We start from the raw sequence: 18,876 nt of genomic DNA on the forward strand, positions 1-18,876 counted from the left end.
ACAGTACTATAATGGAAATAACTACAGACCTCTCGAATTTATATACTCCATTGTTTAGTATAGTACTAGTAATTACTTACTGCATTTATTAATGTAGGTTGTTCATTTTGAACATATTATTATTGGAATAAATTAAATGAACAGTAAGTAGCTTAGGTGCTCTCGAGGTACATTTTGATTTAGCAATAAACCTTTTACTCCCTTTGTTCCACTATAAGTGAGAGTGACGTCTCTTTTCGGCCGTTGTTTTGCGTTGTTTTGCGAAGATGATAATAAATAGTTAAGTGGAGAGAAAGTAAAGTAAGAGAATGAATAATATATATAGAAGAGAGCGGTATCTATATTATTCTCTTACTTCATTTACTTTCTCTTCACACTATCATTTTTGCAAAACAACCGCCAAATGAAATGCTTTACTTATAGTGGGACGATACCCAATATGAGAGGATCGACACCTCAAGAATTATAATTTCGATTAACTTTTAACAAAGCATATCAATGTTATAATTACAAAAGGATGATGCTTTTAGTACAAAGTTACAAACTAAAAAGTCGTCTTGTTCAATTCTCCAAAACTCTATTTTCTTATTTGGAAGCTTGAAATTACAATATTAAAATTTAAATAAATTAACATGTCCAAATCTGGTGCGGAAATTTTGGTTGAATAAGAAATTATCAGAGCTTGTGTTTTATCCGCAATATATATACGTATATCAAATTTAGTGTGAGAACCGTCATAAGCTGAAGAGACCAATATCTTAACCTATCCATCATAAAATAAAGCAAAATGAATAAATAAATTTTTGTGATTGGATAATCATCAATTTTAATATTTAAATTGTTTAATCCGGACAGGCGGGCCCTCATACGTGAAAAACAGACCCACTCTTCGTCTTGAATTTCAGTACGATTAATTTATTTATTATATAGTAGTACTAACGAATAAAGATTATGGTTACATTAAATTATTAATTCATGTGCTATATATAGAATATATACCAATATATTACGTTTTGTTTTATCGAGAAAACTATAAAAAGTCTGGAGCACTCAACTATTCCCTTTCTCAAATTCTCAAAAACTATAGTGATTAAATTTGACCTAAACTAATAAAGTATAGTTTTATAACAAATTTAAAATCCATCTGCAATTTTTAATCAAAAAGTAAATATCCTATTTTCCCATTTCTCTCTTTTTTTTTCGACGTATACTCCAAAGTGCAGTATTTAATACAAACATAATGCACACGTAATATACAGTAACATGTTGACATATACACCATAATTGTTTTGTTAATTAATTGACTTATCCTTGTCAGCCTATTGGTATAATTATCTATGGATATGTACATAAATAATACTGATTAATTATATAAATACACTTCATTTGTCCACGAAAAATACTCTTATTAGTGAACGATACAAGTTTTAGTGTAAAATTCCTAAAATGATAAAGAGATTGAGAAAGAATGGTTGAAGACTTGAAATATTGTTAGTGAAAAATTGAAAACGGATCAAAGTGAAAAAACATGATTATTTTTTGCGGACATAACAGTATCAAGTAGAAGAGCTAGCTATCTATAGTTCTTTCCATGCTATTGACAGGTTTTTCATTTTGCAGGGCTATATTATTAATTAGACATTGGAAAAAGAAGCTGGGATACATTTGCATAAATAAGTTAGTTCAGCTTGCATTTAATAAAGTTATTGACAAATATCGTGACATGTATTTAATACTTGCTTCCCCAGACTGTAGATCTTGCATTTCAAAGCATTTTTACTTAGAAAGCATTTCGACCACACTCTTAATATTTGATTAGTGCATAATGTGATCAAATAAGTTTTTCATTAAAATTGGATGATGTATATTTTTTAATATCATACTAGTATAACTTTCTTTTTCAAGATAAAGTGAAAGTGGTCTATTGACTATGTTGGTTGATGTGATTCAAACATTGGTAGAATAAATTGAATGATTGCAATATCTTGTAGTAAAAATTAAATACTACATTTTGCATTTTAAATTAATAGGTATCTTATCCTGTGAATAGTATGAAAAATGATATAATTCAATCATTCATCACAATCATTTCAAAATTTCTTGTATATGTCATGTTCTAAAATAAGTGATATATAAATGATATATCCCCTTTTCATCAACTTGCACGACGTTTTTTTTGGACAATTTCCCAGGTAGAAATATTGATATTAGATCGAGATTGTTTTGTTCAAAGAATGACATTTTGGCAAACTTGTAGTATGATGTAGGATTGGGTACGAACCCTCTACCTATTCGTGTAATTTCCTTATCTAATAAGTTATGACTAAAAATACACTAACAATAATAAAAATTGAGTTGACTAAAAAAACACTAATAGTAAAAAAATTGAGTTACAACTCAGACTCCACAAACAATCTTAACTCATGAGACGGTATCGATGTATATGAATTACAGTTGGATTTTTGAAAGTTTAAGTTGAGAGATTTAGAAGAAATGACTTTTATGGTGTCTTGGTACGTACTTGGTTCAAGGATTGGTGCCCGGAATTCTCCTTAACCGGGTCTCTTGATTGACAGTTTGGATGAAACTTTGTGGCTATAAAAGAAACAAAGAGTATTTCTTTTTGAGTAGTATTTGTTAAGTAGGTGTGTGTCTGTTGGCTGGGTCTTGTAATAGAGTAGTTGGGTTTTTTTGGTTTGTTTTGCTCGTTATTACGCTCACCTAGTTTTATGGCTCGAGCCTTGGACCTTGCCCTGTATTATCTAAAAAAACAAAGAGTTTGAAACATGGTGCAGAAAAAGACGATTAATTTAGAATAAAGAAAGTATGGCCCTTGTGAGACAAGCTTGATTAATGCTTATCTTAATCAACTCTTTAATCATATATTAATCTAATGGATTCCAACTATCCCCCATCAAACAACTGGCTGAAGCTAGCTAATCTAATCTAATATAATTACTTAATTAATTAATTAGTGTGGACCACTTCAAATTAGACGACACTATTACTTTCATGTGATGTGCACCTAAAGTTTGGAATCTATATCAGTCTTGCATGTTCTCTTCTCGAGAAACTACACCATTTTTTACATGTATTATTAATCTTCCTTTTGATCCAAAACATACGTATTTGACATATAAATAAATACATATCTCTCTTAATTAAATAAATGTGTGATACTGAGTGCAATAAATTTTTCGGGAGCTGCTTTTGGAGTTGAAAATTTGATTTAGTTTATGGAGGGAAGACCAATCCCTAGGGTTTCAAGTTGGGTGAACCGATTATATGTGAATTCAAAGAAATTCTAGTTTCTTGAAAATTAACTTTTATTCTATCATTTTCAGAGGTAAGAATATATAAGAAGGGACGCTGGTGCAAAGGCATGAATTAACCAAGACACATCCCAAGAAGAGGAATTTTGATGATATGTAGGTATGGGAATACATACACTAAGGAAAGCTTAACAGATTTGATGGGTGCTAGTAATACCAACAAGAAACATCTTGGAAATACATGTGTTGGTATGTGGGAACTAAGGAAAGCTTAACAGATTTGATGGGTGCTAGTAATACCAACAAGAAACATCTTGGAAATACATGTGTTGGTATGTGGGAACAACCATCAGTTTATGAGCCAAGTCATTATATATTCAATACTATATCCGTATTTCAAAAATAGAAACTTTTGGAACAACAAGAGTTCTTATGCACAATTGGTAAAGTAAGAGAGAGAAAAAAAAATGATTGAAGTATGGTTAGTGGAGAATGAGTACACCTCAATAGAGAGAAAAAATTATCTTTAATAGAAAGTTCTTAATTTAAGGGATGAACCAAAATGAAATTGTCTCAATTTTAAAAAGACGCATATAGTAGCTTGGAAAAATAATTTTCCCACTATTTATGAGGTCCAAACCCTAAATGAGAAGGAAATATATAAAAGTGAAAATAAGAAATTAAAATTCTAAGATAACATAAAATTCAGAAAACGTTAAAATGATATTTTTGCCCCTCAAAACGATCTATAATGGTCAAAATCCATTATACATCAACACTTCTCCATTGGAATTCGAGTTTGACTTCTCAGCATGTTTCGCAAACCTGTGGGAATTTCAAGTCACTCCGAGATAATGACTTTTGAGCTTCGGACGGTTGGAATGGCATCATTAAGATTAATTAATTAGCAAATTGCGGATGAAAATGAGAATATTTTAGAGGCTTAACCACAGCCGACCAAAGTTGAGGTCACCACGTGAAGACATAAACTCTCTCTCTCCACCTGCTTTCTTCAGCAGCCTGCTTTCTCATTTACAGATGTTAATGGTGTGTCGATATTCTTCCATTATTATGTCAACGCTTTCTTGTTGGATCGGATAATTATACATATATAGGCTTATTGATTGTGTGTAACAATAAATTAAGATGTTGAATTTCAGTTTTTTTTTCAAACCAAAAAAAATACTAGTATGAAATAAATAAATCAATCAATTCACCACAGTTTGATTTGCGATACATATATAGTGCAACAAAATTAATGAGAGTAAAAAATCGACACTAATGATTTATTAATCACTCTGGATGTGATTTAATTAAGATCATGATGTATCAGCTAATTAACTTTCCAAATTAATTCATATAGATTTCAGTAAAGCTCCATTTCATGTCATCTTCTAATTTAGTTTTTCGACATGTTTGTGTTTTAATTACTAACATCATCTATATATACATAGGGTGTACTGATAAATGTATGTTAATGAAAGGCTTTCTAATCCTTTACTATTAATATTTATATTTTCGGTTTTAAAAAAAATATTATGCTTCTCATTCATGCCCTCTATTTAACCAAGCTTACCACAAAAGATAATTTAATCATGATTAAATAAAAAGAAATGAGATTCCAACATATATGGAAGAGCTTATAGTACAATTTAAATATGTGGTAGAATTTATAATTACGATAACTGGGGATGGATTAAATTAAATCATAGGACGTTTTTTTTTGTAAATATGATTGAAGACAAGAACTTTTATATCTGAATAAAATAATAGATAGTCAATCTTGGAACTTGTTAAACTTTTCCAACATATGAAGTTTAATCATTTCTTTCTTTTTTTTTCGCAACATTCTTAAAGTTGTCAAGTTGTTGAAATCTTTGTGTCTTGTAAAGTTGTGAGATTTTGAAGGGCATGGCAAATGACAGGAGTTATTTAATAATTGTCGTGAAAAAAATATTATCATTGAATAAAAAGAAAGCAAAATGATTGCGGTAAACATGACTATCATCAACATTATAATTCAGTCATTCGCTACTACAAACATGGTGTGTTATGAGATCAAACCGAAGATATTAACATCGTTAATTTTTAAATCGTTCTATTTAGTTTCATTCCTTTTTAATTAGCTATTAAAGAAAGTATCTATCCAAACTATGTTCTCCCTTCAAAGTAAAATATTAATTGACAGATACAAAGATAATTTTATTCATGCGTTGATGTGAACTTGAAATGAATTAAAAATAAATAAATGGTAATTAATTTTATTTTTAAAATTCAGGATCAGGATTTAGGGTTTTGCCCCGACATAAGCTGGAAAACGACTTAGATGTGTCTTGTGATAATAAAAACAGCAAAACCCTGATTCTCATGCTGCTGGATCTTGTACTTAATTAATTTATTCTTATTTTTAAGAAATGGTAATAAGAGACTGGTGTGTGGAAAAGTTTTGAGCTATTTATTTAAAATAATGACTTAATTAATTAAAGTACGCCACGGATTATGATGAATGGAAGTGTACAGGAAAAAGCAAGCAACAAACATCTCTAGCAGATTTTTATGTCTCTTAATTAATCAACACAACCATTAACACGTAATAACCCGAATTAATTAATTAACATTAATTCCCTTTCCGATTATTAGTTAAGTGCATAGCTTAATTGATTCAATTCATGAATTGTACAACAAATGCGAATGATCAAGACACTAAATTGCTAAAACAACATTGAATGTTTGTTAATTGGACCATTTACTAGTCTTTTATGATTATGTAAGGACAATATAATAAAATATGGAGTAGTATAAATTATACTAGTACTTTGAAAATGTTGAAAAGACAACTTCCTTAGGACATGCGAGAGAGTTTGAATTGTAATTTTGTCAACACTGGCCCCTATAAACGTGCTCATGAAAACAAATTAAAGAGTTGAATTCCAAAAATATGAAGATGGTGAAACTGTATAACTGTAAATTTCTATCTTATTGCGAGAAGTTTTTTTTTCATACTTGTTTTGAAAAAATAATATTCCAATAGTTAAGTACGAGATAAAATAATAAAGTAAAAGAGAATAATGTAGAGACTAGTCTTTTTTATATTATTCTCTTTTTTACTTTATTTTATTTCAATTTCAACTAGTAAATATATATTTTTTAAACGAGTGAAAAAAAAAAGCGCCTCGCTTAGCAAGGGTAAGGGACTTTTATATTGTGGTGGGCTATTAAAAACTTGCAAAAAAAAGTACTAATAGGATGTTATAATGATGACGGAAAAATATTTATTCTAATTATGAGTAATTGGAATGAATTAAAAAAAAAAAATGTGGATATCTTGAATGAGATTGAAGGATATACTCATATAGTACTAAATAAGGAAAGAAAAACATTACAGTATGTTTTTTTCTCGGTGATTCATATTAATGGCCAAATTGGTTTTCATAGCCTTGTAATTCTCATATAAGAAAAATATTGAGACATATGTACAATAATAAAAAAAATGTACCAAAGATAAAATAAAAAAGAATTATTAGGGCTTCATAAGCCTTTTCGAGGGTTGGTTTTGCTCATGCTGAAATACTACCAATCCCTCTTCCACTTTTACCATCATTTTATAAGCCCAATATATATTACGGTCATATAAGTTCATGTTTTCTTCTTTTTTGAGTTAATTATGTTAATTTTTCTTTGTCTTCTGGAAAACCATTGCTCTAAAAATGGTGCACCACATAACCCAAATCCAACCGATGCGTTCTCAAAAGATCAGGGCAATAGCAAACCAATATCAACTTTAATGTAATTAATAAACTCTACATGCCTATACTTGTAAAACAATTTTTGTGAGGAAATGAAAAACTCATAAATATCATACATCTGAAAGAAAAAGGTGTGGTTCAGAGGTCAACAAGAACGTAGGAGGATTGGACCTACTGATGAGTGGAGCATATCACTCAGGGCGAGTTGGACCTCGTTTGAACCGTGTTCACAACCTATCAAGCTCGAAAGCAGGGGATAGAAGCAAGACAAGTTCTTCTGGAATGAAGAATCTCCTAATGTACTTATAGCCTGTAGAGTAGCAACAATGAGAGGTGCTCGTGCAGCCAGTTCTCTTCGTCTTCCAGATCCTAGAGGTATCGTCCAGTGTGTTCGTCTGTCGAGAGATGAGTCAGGAAGATGTCCCGAGCAGGCAACAACAATGTAGAACTGCAAGACTTCTTGGCAGAGGTTGACAAGATAAGACTCCACTTCTGACTCCTCGTAACTAGGAGGTTTATCGAGTGCAAGATTCTGCAGAAATGATGCTCAAACCGTGAAACGCATGTTAATATATGTTCCCAGCCTTCCTGTAAATAGTTCCCATCCTCATCTGCTATGGTGACTATAACCTGTTACAACAAGTACACAGATGGACTGGAGTAGTCAGAAAATCTTGAAAATTGGTGAACAGGAGTAACAAGCTTTAATCATTTCACTTTGATTTAGCAGCCCTGAAAAGATTTTAGGAGCATCACATTCTATAATCCCCCAAATAATATGCAGCTAACCAAATCAGACTATATTTAAGAATCTCTTTTTCGAAAAAAAAGGGACGACAAAGGACGTGGGGCTTAAATACACTACCAACTTCTATCCCATGTAAGGTGTAACCATGAATAATGAAACTACACAATACCAATAACCCCAAAAAATAAATGAATCAATAAAGAGAGACACAAGAATTCTAATACAGAGTATTTAACAAGAAAGGAAAGGCTAGAGATACACAGAACAAAAAACACTTCAAAACATAAAAAGAATGGGAAGGCTTTACTCGTACCATTATAAGATAAATCATACAGAGCAAGCACAAGGAACTAATATTTACCTTGATTGCATCAATATTTTTCTTTTTGATATCTGCAGGTGAGTGGAGTGAAGTAAACTTGGCTAATGATGTCAAAAAAGCATCTCTATGAGTTTTCATGGACATTCCTGCAGTGACATGGATTGCATTACGAAAGCCCTCTAAGCAGAGAGCTATCACAATTTCATCATCACTTTGGTCAAGAGGAACACTGAAGGCAGCCAATATTGGAGCCCAACATGCTTCAATCATGAACTTGAGGACCACCGTATCTATGGCAGGATAGTAAATTGACCTACAATTTCCCAACAACATGAAGATCAAAACTAGATCAAGTTTTCCAGAGAATGCTAAAAACCATCATTTCTCCTAACAAGAAGAAAAATATTTATGAAGCCCTGCTTCTTTAACTGACAAAACCTTTAAAGCTTCATCATTCATCAGGTCCTCATGCATTCCTAATTTACCCATCTTATGTGTGTTCATATATGTCACATCAAAAAAAAATTAGACAGGAGATTTTATGGCTAAAACCTTTTTAAGGATAATGAGGACCATGACCAATAAAGTAGAGTTGCTTGGGGGGAGCTTATTACAGGCCCAAGGACTACTCCTAGATTCCTAGCCATTATGCAGAAGATTTCAAAATCAAGCTTACTCTGACTTGCGAGCTTTTTCTTTGAACTGTTCCTGCATGTGTCTCATGAGGTCATCACTGGTCTCCATACTGTCTTCCCCACGCTTACGTATCACAATGTTTAGTATGCTATCCAAACCTAAAACACTGTTTGAGTTCACAGACTGCTTCTGTTGGACAGACAAATTATCTTCTTTCATTTTGATCTCACTTCTAGATATCCGTTCATACAATGATCTCAAGTACTCCTCCGGTAGATCTTTTCCATCATCAATCCCACGATTGTTCCTTATAAAATCCTCAGCTGACATCTGGATACAAAATTTAAAACTTAGCAATTGTCAAGAACTGAGAATCTTTAACAGGATCCATCAACCATCAGTTTACAATTTTACCTTGTTCTTGACCATAGGGTTGTGTGCATCAGTGTTCAGTAGTATAACAGAGTATGCAAGCACATAAGCTGTATCAGCACTTGTAAAGGTCTTTGGATTACATTTGCAGTACTGTTCAGCAAACTTTTCCATGATCCGGTCAATCTTTTGTGCCTCGCCAGGCAACCGAAAGCCCTGTAGGAAGACCCTGATTGCCTCATCAAACTCCATCCCTTGGAATTCAAATGAATTCACATAAGCATGCATTACTTTCAATGACATATCTTCCCTTTCACCCAAATAGTCACCAATCAGAGTTTTATCCAAACCATTGGCATTTTTAAGGAAAGCTGCTATCTCTTCTGCGGAGTTCCCCACCTTATTTGCATTTATCAGGAACTCAATACCTTTCTTGGGTTTGCGATTAAAAAGAGAGATGCCTTCCTGCCACATAATCATTATTTCACAGACTGATAAAAGAAATATTAACCACATTAATCAAACTAAGTTAACCTAAATTGTACCTGAAGTTCAAGTTTATAGGCACGGCGCTGCTCCAGAGTTGAAACATCAGAAACTTCACTGGAAGCTTCACCCTGTGCATCCGATCCTTCTGTTGGCTCATCTATATTGCCATTTGTGTGAGGGGGACTCCCAGAATCAGGTACATTATCTGCAGCATCTAGTTTCTTTGACGACTGAATATCTGGAATTCTCAATTGCTTGTTCATCCAGTTACCCATGCATTTTAGGATAGCAACTAAGCACTTCATAGCTTCTAGTTTCATACTAGCATCTTGCGGGGGCTGGAGTGTACTTGAAACACCAGGTGGAACACCCTGAGCAGTTTTAAGTAGTCCATTGACCATTCTGGAATAGAAAATGAAATGACAAAAGAAACAAGAGACAATAAGATTGTTTGAATTTTAGCAATGACATATTTTTCATGCATAACTTAGAAGCCCAGCAGTTATTTGACAAAAGATTAAAAGGTATTGACTCAAAAATATCAGATATAAGTTGGGCAAAAAGTACACAGAGAGGACAAGTCCTTACCTCTCGAATATATTGGAAGCATTAACATCACAGTCATAATTGAGGAATATGTCTATCAAGATCTGTGAATCTACACACAGCTTCTCCAGAAAGTGAAGGACTGTCACCTTCTGCTGAAAATTGGGTTGCACAACATTTTCTAACACTCGAAGGACTATCATAGGAAAAAATACCCCAATTTCTGCTTTCAATCCAGCTCTAAAACGCGACACCAGGCTCATAAATATGGAGCATGAGAGCTGGAACACGATCATATGAGTTGAAGCACTGTTCTTCAAAAGTGACAAACACAAGTACTGCTTTATAGCATCTAAAAATCTGTTTAAGAAATAACTGTAATTAGCGATGCTTTGCATTCAAACTGAGAAAGATAGAAGAGCTATAAAATAAAAAGGGAGAGTGCTCAAACATCTTATACAAAGACTAAAGACAATAATCAACTCGAAGAACAGGAACACAGATATATATATTCGAACTGGGAATTAACAAATCGGCAAGGAAGAAATCAGCTGTTGGAAAACTAGAAAACCGGAAAAAATTTGAAACAAACAGCAGAAGAACTGCGAGAGAGTTCAGAACTGGTACATGAACTATATATCATGACCATGCTAATTATACCAGCAGAATCTAACTCAAAGAAAACTAACATAGTTTTGAGCTAGCATCAAAGTTCAAACTCGACAATTCTGCTTGAGGAGCTTAGTATAGGTGCTGATAAGACAATAGCATGGGGACAGTGGCAGAAGTTTTAAATTGGGGGTGCGAATTATACGAACATAAATATATAAGTAGTATATAAAAAATACTAAATCTTAAAACACAATTTAAGAAATAATGGAATGCAAAACGTGATAAAAAAAACTCTAAAACCCCTAATCCTTTCCTATATGCTAGTACAAAAGCAGAAGAAAAAGGCTTCTAACGGTAGCTACAAAATATAATAAAGAAACTAAAATACCCATACTCCTATGGGAGAAACAAAAACTGCATAAGTGGGAGTCGAACTCAGGGCTCCCAGTTACAAAAACAAGCCCATTACCACTAGACCACCGCTTCGCTTAATAATTTCTATAACAATATATCATTAAGTGGGAGCATTTTGGGGGTACACCCGTACCCCTTTGTTCCCACTTGGATCCGCCAGTGCATGGGGACAACAGACCCATTACCATTAGGAGTCAATTAGTGACTTGTATAATCAGCATTCAATTAAAGTGTCGCATTATGACTTTGTTCACTTTTAGTTTCAGGACAGAGAACCTGAACTAGGGTATGTCAAATCTAAAACAACTTATGCAGAAAACATATACTACATGGCAAACCATTTACTATTGCAATATAACAAAATGAACATAAAATGCTTGCTTGACAGCAAACACTGCATGTTTCAACGAGCAAAAAGTAATCAACTAGTCACTCGCACTGATTTTACCCTTCCCAGTTATCAAAGGAAGGATATATCATCCTACGATCTTCTTAACCTACATTCCAATTCTATTACAATTTGAAGAAAAGTATCACCTAGAAGATAAACGGGACTGGAAATAAGATGAGCCTCTAATGACATGGGAATAAATTAGTACTCCACTATCATTTGGGTCAATTAGTTGTTTGTTCATAAATTCCCAATTGAAAATTACCTGCGCTAACTCCATAAGAAAATTCCCATCTAGTCATTTAGAGAAAGTTTAAGTTCTCATGACTGTATAAGAATACTCCAATTTAAGGAAACCCTTCTGATATAAAAAGAGTGTGAGGTTATCCTAGCTACCAACACCATATCACCTTAGTTTCTATACTTCAGAAGATGCAGTCCCGGCACAAAGAAAATCCATATCTTATCTTAATGCTAAATGCACGGTAAATAGTCTAATATAGTGTAATTATCTTAATGCTAAATGCATGGTATATACTCTAATATAGTGTAATACAGCATCTCTAGTGTTCAACAACTAACCTTATAAGCCGGATATTCATGCTTAGGCATCATAGCTATGCAAATATATAAATTAAGTATTGTAAAACAAAATAATTTGGACGAAACAATGCCACAATCAAATACCTTTCACTAGTCCTAAATACTGCCCCAGCATTTTCCAGTAAAAGTTTGAGCAATTCCAATGCCACTATCTTCCCCTTCATTGCTTGGGGATCAGCAACGGCATCCTTGGGTGGAGTCTTCATGGAGAGCTTACACAAAGCCCGGAAAACCAAAAAAGCATCCCTCCTCAACTTGTTTCCAATCTGCACCTCCAAATCATCATCCCTTTCTCCCTCACCGTCTGCTAACTCTCCTTTCCTACCCTCTAATGCCGTCTTATACATGCTGATCTCCCAATACTTAGCGTCAAGCATATCCTTATCCGTTGAGTCCAACAAATCTGCTGGATTTGTGCCCTCCACAGTTGAGGTCTTCGTCTCAAATGCCCCGTCATGGGCCCCAGCCCCTGATCCCGTGACACCACTGGGCGTACCAGGGCTGAAAACCCCATCTATATCCTGCATTATCTTAGTAATAAAACTCTGAACGAAAATCATGGAACCATCCACATCCGCCTTCTCTGCTGGCTCCACAAGCTCTGCTACCACAATAGGCTGCAATGGCACCGTAGAAGAATCGGCCTCCATTCTCCTAAACACAATAACTAGCATCTGAACCAACGATGCCTTGGCTGTCGTCTGATTCACCCCATTCTTACTATTCAAATATATGTCATAGCAAGTCCTCACCACTTGCAGCAGACAATCACCGTGCAGTCGCAGCGCAACCGACGTAACCGCTGAAAGAAGCGACTTGATCACCAACAACTCCGCATTCTCGTCCCCCAATTCGTGGCACTTGCAAGCGGAGTCGATCAATTTCGAGAGCAACTTCGCCTCCGCGCCACCGCTGGGGTCCGCTTCGCCGTGTAAGTAGCCGTGGGCGATCAATTTCTGGACCGCATCAAGAGCAGGCTCCGCAACTTTGAGGTAGTTGGTGGATAGTGCGTTGATGAGTGGGCTGAGAACGATCTCGGAATCGTACAGGGAAAGATCTAGGAGGACGCCCGGCAGCAAAGACGCGTCGGAATCGGATTGCGCCGACGGAGACGTAGGCGGCGACGCGGCGGTAGGGTTCCGATTGGGTGAGGTGAGGTGCTCGATAACGGATTTGCACTCGGACCCGAGCTTGGAATGCTTGCGCCACGAAGCATTCTTCTGGATCTTATCGAGCGCGGGGATCAGGATTTGGTTTAAGCGGGAATCAGCTTCCGAAGAAGCCATTCCCGAACTAGAAGATGAAGGCGGAAGGATTGAATTATGCGTCGGAAATTGACGCGGCGGAGTCACTGGCTGATCTGAGCTTCCAGTTTGTCGGAGGCGGAGGCGCAGTGACTGATCTAGAGAGGTAAACTGAGAAAACGAGAGGAGAGCGGAGCTCTGCGGTGGTTGTGGTGGTGGTGGTGGTGGTCAGGTGAATGGATTTGATTTGGGAGTGTGAAGCTTACGACGACGTCGGAAATGACGATAATGCCCTATGCAGTTTTGTTAAATTTAATTTGGAAATGTGACTATAGTTTTTAGTACTTCTCCATGAATAAATAAATCTGGTTATATAAGCATCAGAGTATATGTTGAAATTAGAAATTAATTGATTGGTTTTGATTTCTTTATATCGTTTTATTAATTTTATTTAGAAAATCCATGACGAATATGGGTGTGATCTGAAATTTAGAGTCTACCCCCCTATGGCTTTTAATTTAGAAATGATCGAGAATAAATTTTCCGGCGTATTAAAAGTAGGAATAATTTATGTTTGACGCTTTCACTATTTTAAACACTAATGTTGGTACTTTAAAAGTACATTTTATCAATTTACAAATATCGAAATTTATAAGAATTGCTTGGAGAGTCGGACAATTTTTTTAAGAATTCACTACAATATGGAGACGAAAATGTGGTATTCATCAGTTGGCTACTGATTATATCACTATAATCTCAGATGCCATTACTGATTTAAATTATTTAAAACATAACACTACTATATAAAAATAACAATCATCATTAATACACGTATGTCTGTCATATTATATTTACCAGTAACAAAAGCTGATTTAATATAGTATTCAGATATTGGCATGAAAAGACAGAAAAAAAAGTACTCCTTCTCCATGTTTGATATTTAAACCTTTTGGAAGGCCAAATTTTTTATTGGGCTTTATCAAGACTGCATTTGTGTGTATACCGGCTCACTTAGAAAGGCCGAATACATTTTATCCCAATGTAGCAAAATACCAAATAATTTAATCTACTTAATTTTCTCTCTAAAATGTTTCATACTTATAAAAAAAATTTACAACAAACCCATTCTTACACATTTTTAATCTTAACTAACCTTCATTGAGTAAGAAATTTTACAATTTCATAATTCAGTATATATATGTACTCTTGCATTGTTTTAACTTTTAAGCTTTTAACACCTCTGGCTTTGGTAATGTTTTTATACTTAATGTTGCAAGTTTACTTTAGTGTTTTGGTGTTTATATTTAATTTTATTGTTTATTTAGTCTTTTTTTCCGTAATGGCACCCAAGTCTCTAAGGTTGATCATGTAATTTTTTGAGGTTAAATTAATTGATGTTTGTATTGCCGTATTTATAGAAAAATTATTGGGTTTACTTTTGAAACTTAAAGTTCATATTTTCAGAGTGATTTTTCATAGTTTAATTTTAAAGTTGGACCGTTGGTATTGTTTTCAAATTGTTAAGGTAATTTATGGAGTATTTAATAATAATAATAATAATTATTATTATTATTATTATTATTATTATTATTTTAAGTATGCATGTAGTTTCCAACAATTTAATGGCATTTGTTTGCAGACAATCTATCAATTTGCAAAAAAAAATGACTTATCTTACTAAAATCTCCAATCACACATCCTTATTTTATACAAATTCCAACCACAAATTATCATTTATTTTGACGAAAACGGTTTAAATGAATATAATTTTAACTGTACCGCCAATTTAATTTTATCACAATTTACATAAAGACTTAATCCTTAATGGACATCAGTAAAATCCTAAACGGTAACCTAATTGGTGGAATAGAAGGTGGGTTCATGATTAAAATGTTACTAGTATTAATCTTAATTCACATCTATAACTGATCAGTACTAGATGTCGCACACAAATTAATTAATTTACTTTCTATGCTACAAGTACAAATTAATTATCTATTAGTCCAGAACAAATAATTTTATAACATAACCCTAGAGTGTTTAAACATGTTCATGAGCTAGAATCAACTAATAGTCAAATTAATTAGTGCCAAAACCCTCAACTGCACATAATTCATGATCGCAATTCATAAATATTAACCAAAAAATGCAACTGAAATCATCATTCAAAACGGAATATAAACAGCAGACAAGAAGTTAATAAAAACTGTGATCGATCAATCGACCATAAAAACAAAACGTACTCACTTGCAAGTAGGAGCACCACAAATCCCCTCGAGTTTCAGTTGAGCAAATTAAGCTACTTGATTAGCAACTAATCACTCCCAATTATTTTATTTTCCACCATTAATCTCTCCTCTACCTAGAGTTGGGCGGCAAAGTCGACGAAGCTTGATTCCCGCATCGCACCACCATCGGCGGAGCGTGCCGGTTCAGAAGCTCCCGCGCCAGCTCTTGAAGATCGCCGCCTCCTCCTCCTCCGGCCGCATTGGAGAATTGACGCTGCTGATCGATTTGTTGCCGCGGATACACGCTCCAAAGCGAGGGAGGCGCCACCATATCCCCGCACATTGCCGAGAAGTCGTACGCCGCCGGGATCGGCGGCAGGTCCAGTATCGACTGCGACGCCGGCACCATCAGCTGCTGCGGCTGCAGCGGCGGCGGTGTCGGAAGCTCCAGTGCCGCCAGGTGGGCTTGTAGGTAGGAGAGTTCTTGCTGCAGATTCACCACCTAAAAAAAATTTCCACACAAAAAAAATCACATGTAATTAATGGTGGTAATCCAATGTTACTCCAAATAATTTAGTCAACACATAGGAAAATTAGGCAACAAACAAATCCTTGTGGTTAAAGCAACTGAACCGAGAGATTCAGACACGGTCACTTGAAATAATAATAAGTACTATGATTAAGACTAATTAATCTTATCTACACACATAAGATTGGAATATTCAGCCCTAATTTGAGTTCCCAAATGAAGGGTGTGATTGATTGGCAATGAAGATCGACGATGAATAATTGAAGATGTCGATTGAAATGGAGTAAAGAATCCAAGCAGTAGAAAACAAAGATGTGTGGATTGATGAGGAGGAGCAGGACCCCCATTGTACACACATAACCAACCGACCAAAACCTTAATAACAGCAAAAGATGAAGAAAAAATTGGGAGAAAGGAAAGCAGGAGTATACTAGATTTATTTTGGCAGATAATCATTTTATAGAAAATGAGTCAGAAATCAGGTTTCTTGATTTCAGTGAATCGTGTAACTATTCCCCCCATTCTCCATCACTGTGTGCTAATCTTCTACTTACATTAGTTGACCAACTCTGATGCGACAGATCTTTAAGGATTAAGCATGAATTTGTTAACAGAATTAAGAGAGCAATGATTTAAAGAGAGAGGGACCTGCTGTTGGAGGGCGAAGATGTGGGCGACGCAGCCGTAGATGGGGTCGCGGAGGCGGGACTGAGCCTCGTAGCAAATGGTGACGACGGCGTCAAGGCGCTTCTGAGACGGGATGTGGTGGAGGAGCTTCGACACGTTGCTTGCTCCAAACACCTTGTGCACCGCCGCGAAGTGGGCGGCGCCCTGCTCCGAGTCGAAATACGGCGCGAATATGCACCCGGCCACGCACTTCCGCCGCAGAAACTTGCATGCCCCGCACGGCCCCCCTCCGCCGCTGCTTCCCGCCGCGTTTTCACTACTCATGATCTCTGACTGAGCTGCGATCAACGCCACAAATCAAAAACACAGGGTTTTCATTATTATATATGCAGAGAGAGAGAGAGAGAGAGAGAGAGATAATGGTTTTAATTTTATCTCTCTAAATTAGTAGGAGTACTAATTTTGTTGGCTTTAAATTAGGGTTTGGTGGTATTTGATGGGGAGGGGGTGAGGGGTAGGGGGTGGTTTTTAAACACAAAATGAATACTTTGAAGCCACGCGATGAAGCAAACCCCCCATTAGCTGCTTGCGTGAAGCAAACATGCGATAAGCCACCTGCCTTTTTATTTATCTCGTGATTTTCCCTTAATACAACTCTTTTGCATCTCCCCTTTTTTCCTTCTTATAGGAGTCCTAATTTAAACTTAATTAAAATCATCTTTAAATGGTCACAGTTGAGAGGGATTGAGTTGGCTACTGCATGTTTTGAGCAGCCAACAATTGAAAAGGACTAATTTCTACAATCAACAAATTGTATTTTTAATCTCCTATTAGAGTATTTTATGCTATAGAGAATAGTTTAACTTGTACGCAAGTGTGATATGAAATGTAAAACACATTAGTATTAGAAGCAACGGCATTGTGTGTTTCAAATTAGAGTTTATATTCAATGTATAAAACTATTGAACCATCCCGTGAAATGAAATATCGAATGTGAAATTAAATACATCACGAATTCTTTATTTACCGTAAGTGAATTTTTGATGGTCCAGACATACCATGTGGTACAGTGGTAGTGTATTTGGACTACTAATTATTACTCGTATTAAAGACAATCGACCGGTCAATGTTCAGTTACGGTGGAACCGAGATTCTCGTTTGAGATGGCCTAGTCATAAAGTAAACACAGTTGTAACTGAAATATAATGAGAATTACGCGTTTTTAAGTCAGAATAATCGTGAATGCAAATACTCCTATGTAACAATAATTATCGCCCTGTGTAGTACCACTTCAATTGATTATAAAATAAAACATTCTATTGTCATAAATAATCCAAAAAAATCAATTGAAGGTTTATATGAACTATGCATTCTAATTATACCGTAATAGATACGTGTTAGCAACTTTTATATTCCATTTTCAAGTTGCGGGTCGCGCAATGGTAAATTTTCCAAATTAACAAAAATAGAGATAAGTATAGAAAGTGTTTATTCAATTGAATTATTTCACTACTTGTTGTTGTAGCCTGTATGTAGGCCTGTAGCATATACAATTTGGAAATAAGACATCATCAAGGGAGATACACTGAATTATATATAGGAAGAACTTCTTTTTAAAAAAATATTCTTATGAAGAAAAATGATGAATAACCATATGTGCATGTGTGTCTATTTGAGAAACTTAAGGAGTTTGGTGTCTTCCATATTATGTGACGTCCGAATTTGAAAATAATTAAATCAATCCTACATAAAATTTTGTCGACCTATAACGTCTTGAATTAATTTAATGTAAAAATAAAATAAAAAATACCTTATGACAGATACGAAATTATATGGATATATATGTAATTCAAATTAAAGGAAAACTAAGTAGTATGATTAAAGTCTTATAGTAGTACAAGATATACTACTATTTTCATTTTTCTATGCCAACCACCGACCTCTCGATCATGAGATGGGTTTTAGTGTTACAAACAATAAATTTTGTAATAACACAGTACGTGGATTATCTGAATATTCGTGTACAATTTCAATAGAGAGTTATTTCAGTCAAAAGAGTAGCATTTTCTTCCGTATACGAAGGAGTGTTGGTAGGAC

The 18,876-nt window shown here is 34.8% G+C and overlaps 2 protein-coding genes across 2 annotated transcripts; both read right to left on the reverse strand.

The window, feature by feature from the left end:
• Nucleotides 1-7,387: 7,387 nt before the first annotated feature.
• On the reverse strand, nucleotides 7,388-13,717 carry LOC125221389 (brefeldin A-inhibited guanine nucleotide-exchange protein 2-like). The gene is made up of 7 exons (XM_048123508.1): nucleotides 12,236-13,717; nucleotides 10,174-10,491; nucleotides 9,642-9,987; nucleotides 9,139-9,561; nucleotides 8,765-9,054; nucleotides 8,128-8,401; nucleotides 7,388-7,648 (listed from the first exon to the last, which is right to left on the reverse strand). The coding sequence occupies exons 1-7, from the start codon at nucleotides 13,435-13,437 to the stop codon at nucleotides 7,388-7,390; spliced, it is 3,114 nt and encodes a 1,037-aa protein (XP_047979465.1). The 5' UTR covers nucleotides 13,438-13,717.
• A 1,813-nt stretch (nucleotides 13,718-15,530) lies between these two features.
• On the reverse strand, nucleotides 15,531-17,242 carry LOC125223392 (LOB domain-containing protein 18-like). The gene is made up of 2 exons (XM_048126522.1): nucleotides 16,801-17,242; nucleotides 15,531-16,125 (listed from the first exon to the last, which is right to left on the reverse strand). Exons 1-2 carry the CDS (start codon nucleotides 17,101-17,103, stop codon nucleotides 15,754-15,756), a joined length of 675 nt encoding a protein of 224 aa, XP_047982479.1. The 5' UTR covers nucleotides 17,104-17,242; the 3' UTR covers nucleotides 15,531-15,753.
• Nucleotides 17,243-18,876: the final 1,634 nt, after the last annotated feature.

This window comes from Salvia hispanica, chromosome 4 (assembly GCF_023119035.1).
Source record: "Salvia hispanica cultivar TCC Black 2014 chromosome 4, UniMelb_Shisp_WGS_1.0, whole genome shotgun sequence".
Lineage (NCBI taxonomy): Eukaryota > Viridiplantae > Streptophyta > Magnoliopsida > Lamiales > Lamiaceae > Salvia > Salvia hispanica.

Coding starts and splice junctions, on each gene's coding strand:
- LOC125221389 (XM_048123508.1), bottom strand. CDS start 13,437: ATGGCTTCTTCGGAAGCTGATTCCCGCTTAAACCAAATCCTGATCCCC. Junction 9,055..9,138: donor ACCCTATGGTCAAGAACAAG/GTAAAATTGTAA, acceptor TTTTGTATCCAG/ATGTCAGCTGAGGATTTTAT. Junction 7,649..8,127: donor AAAATATTGATGCAATCAAG/GTAAATATTAGT, acceptor TTGTTGTAACAG/GTTATAGTCACCATAGCAGA.
- LOC125223392 (XM_048126522.1), bottom strand. CDS start 17,103: ATGAGTAGTGAAAACGCGGCGGGAAGCAGCGGCGGAGGGGGGCCGTGC. Junction 16,126..16,800: donor TCTTCGCCCTCCAACAGCAG/GTCCCTCTCTCT, acceptor AATTTTTTTTAG/GTGGTGAATCTGCAGCAAGA.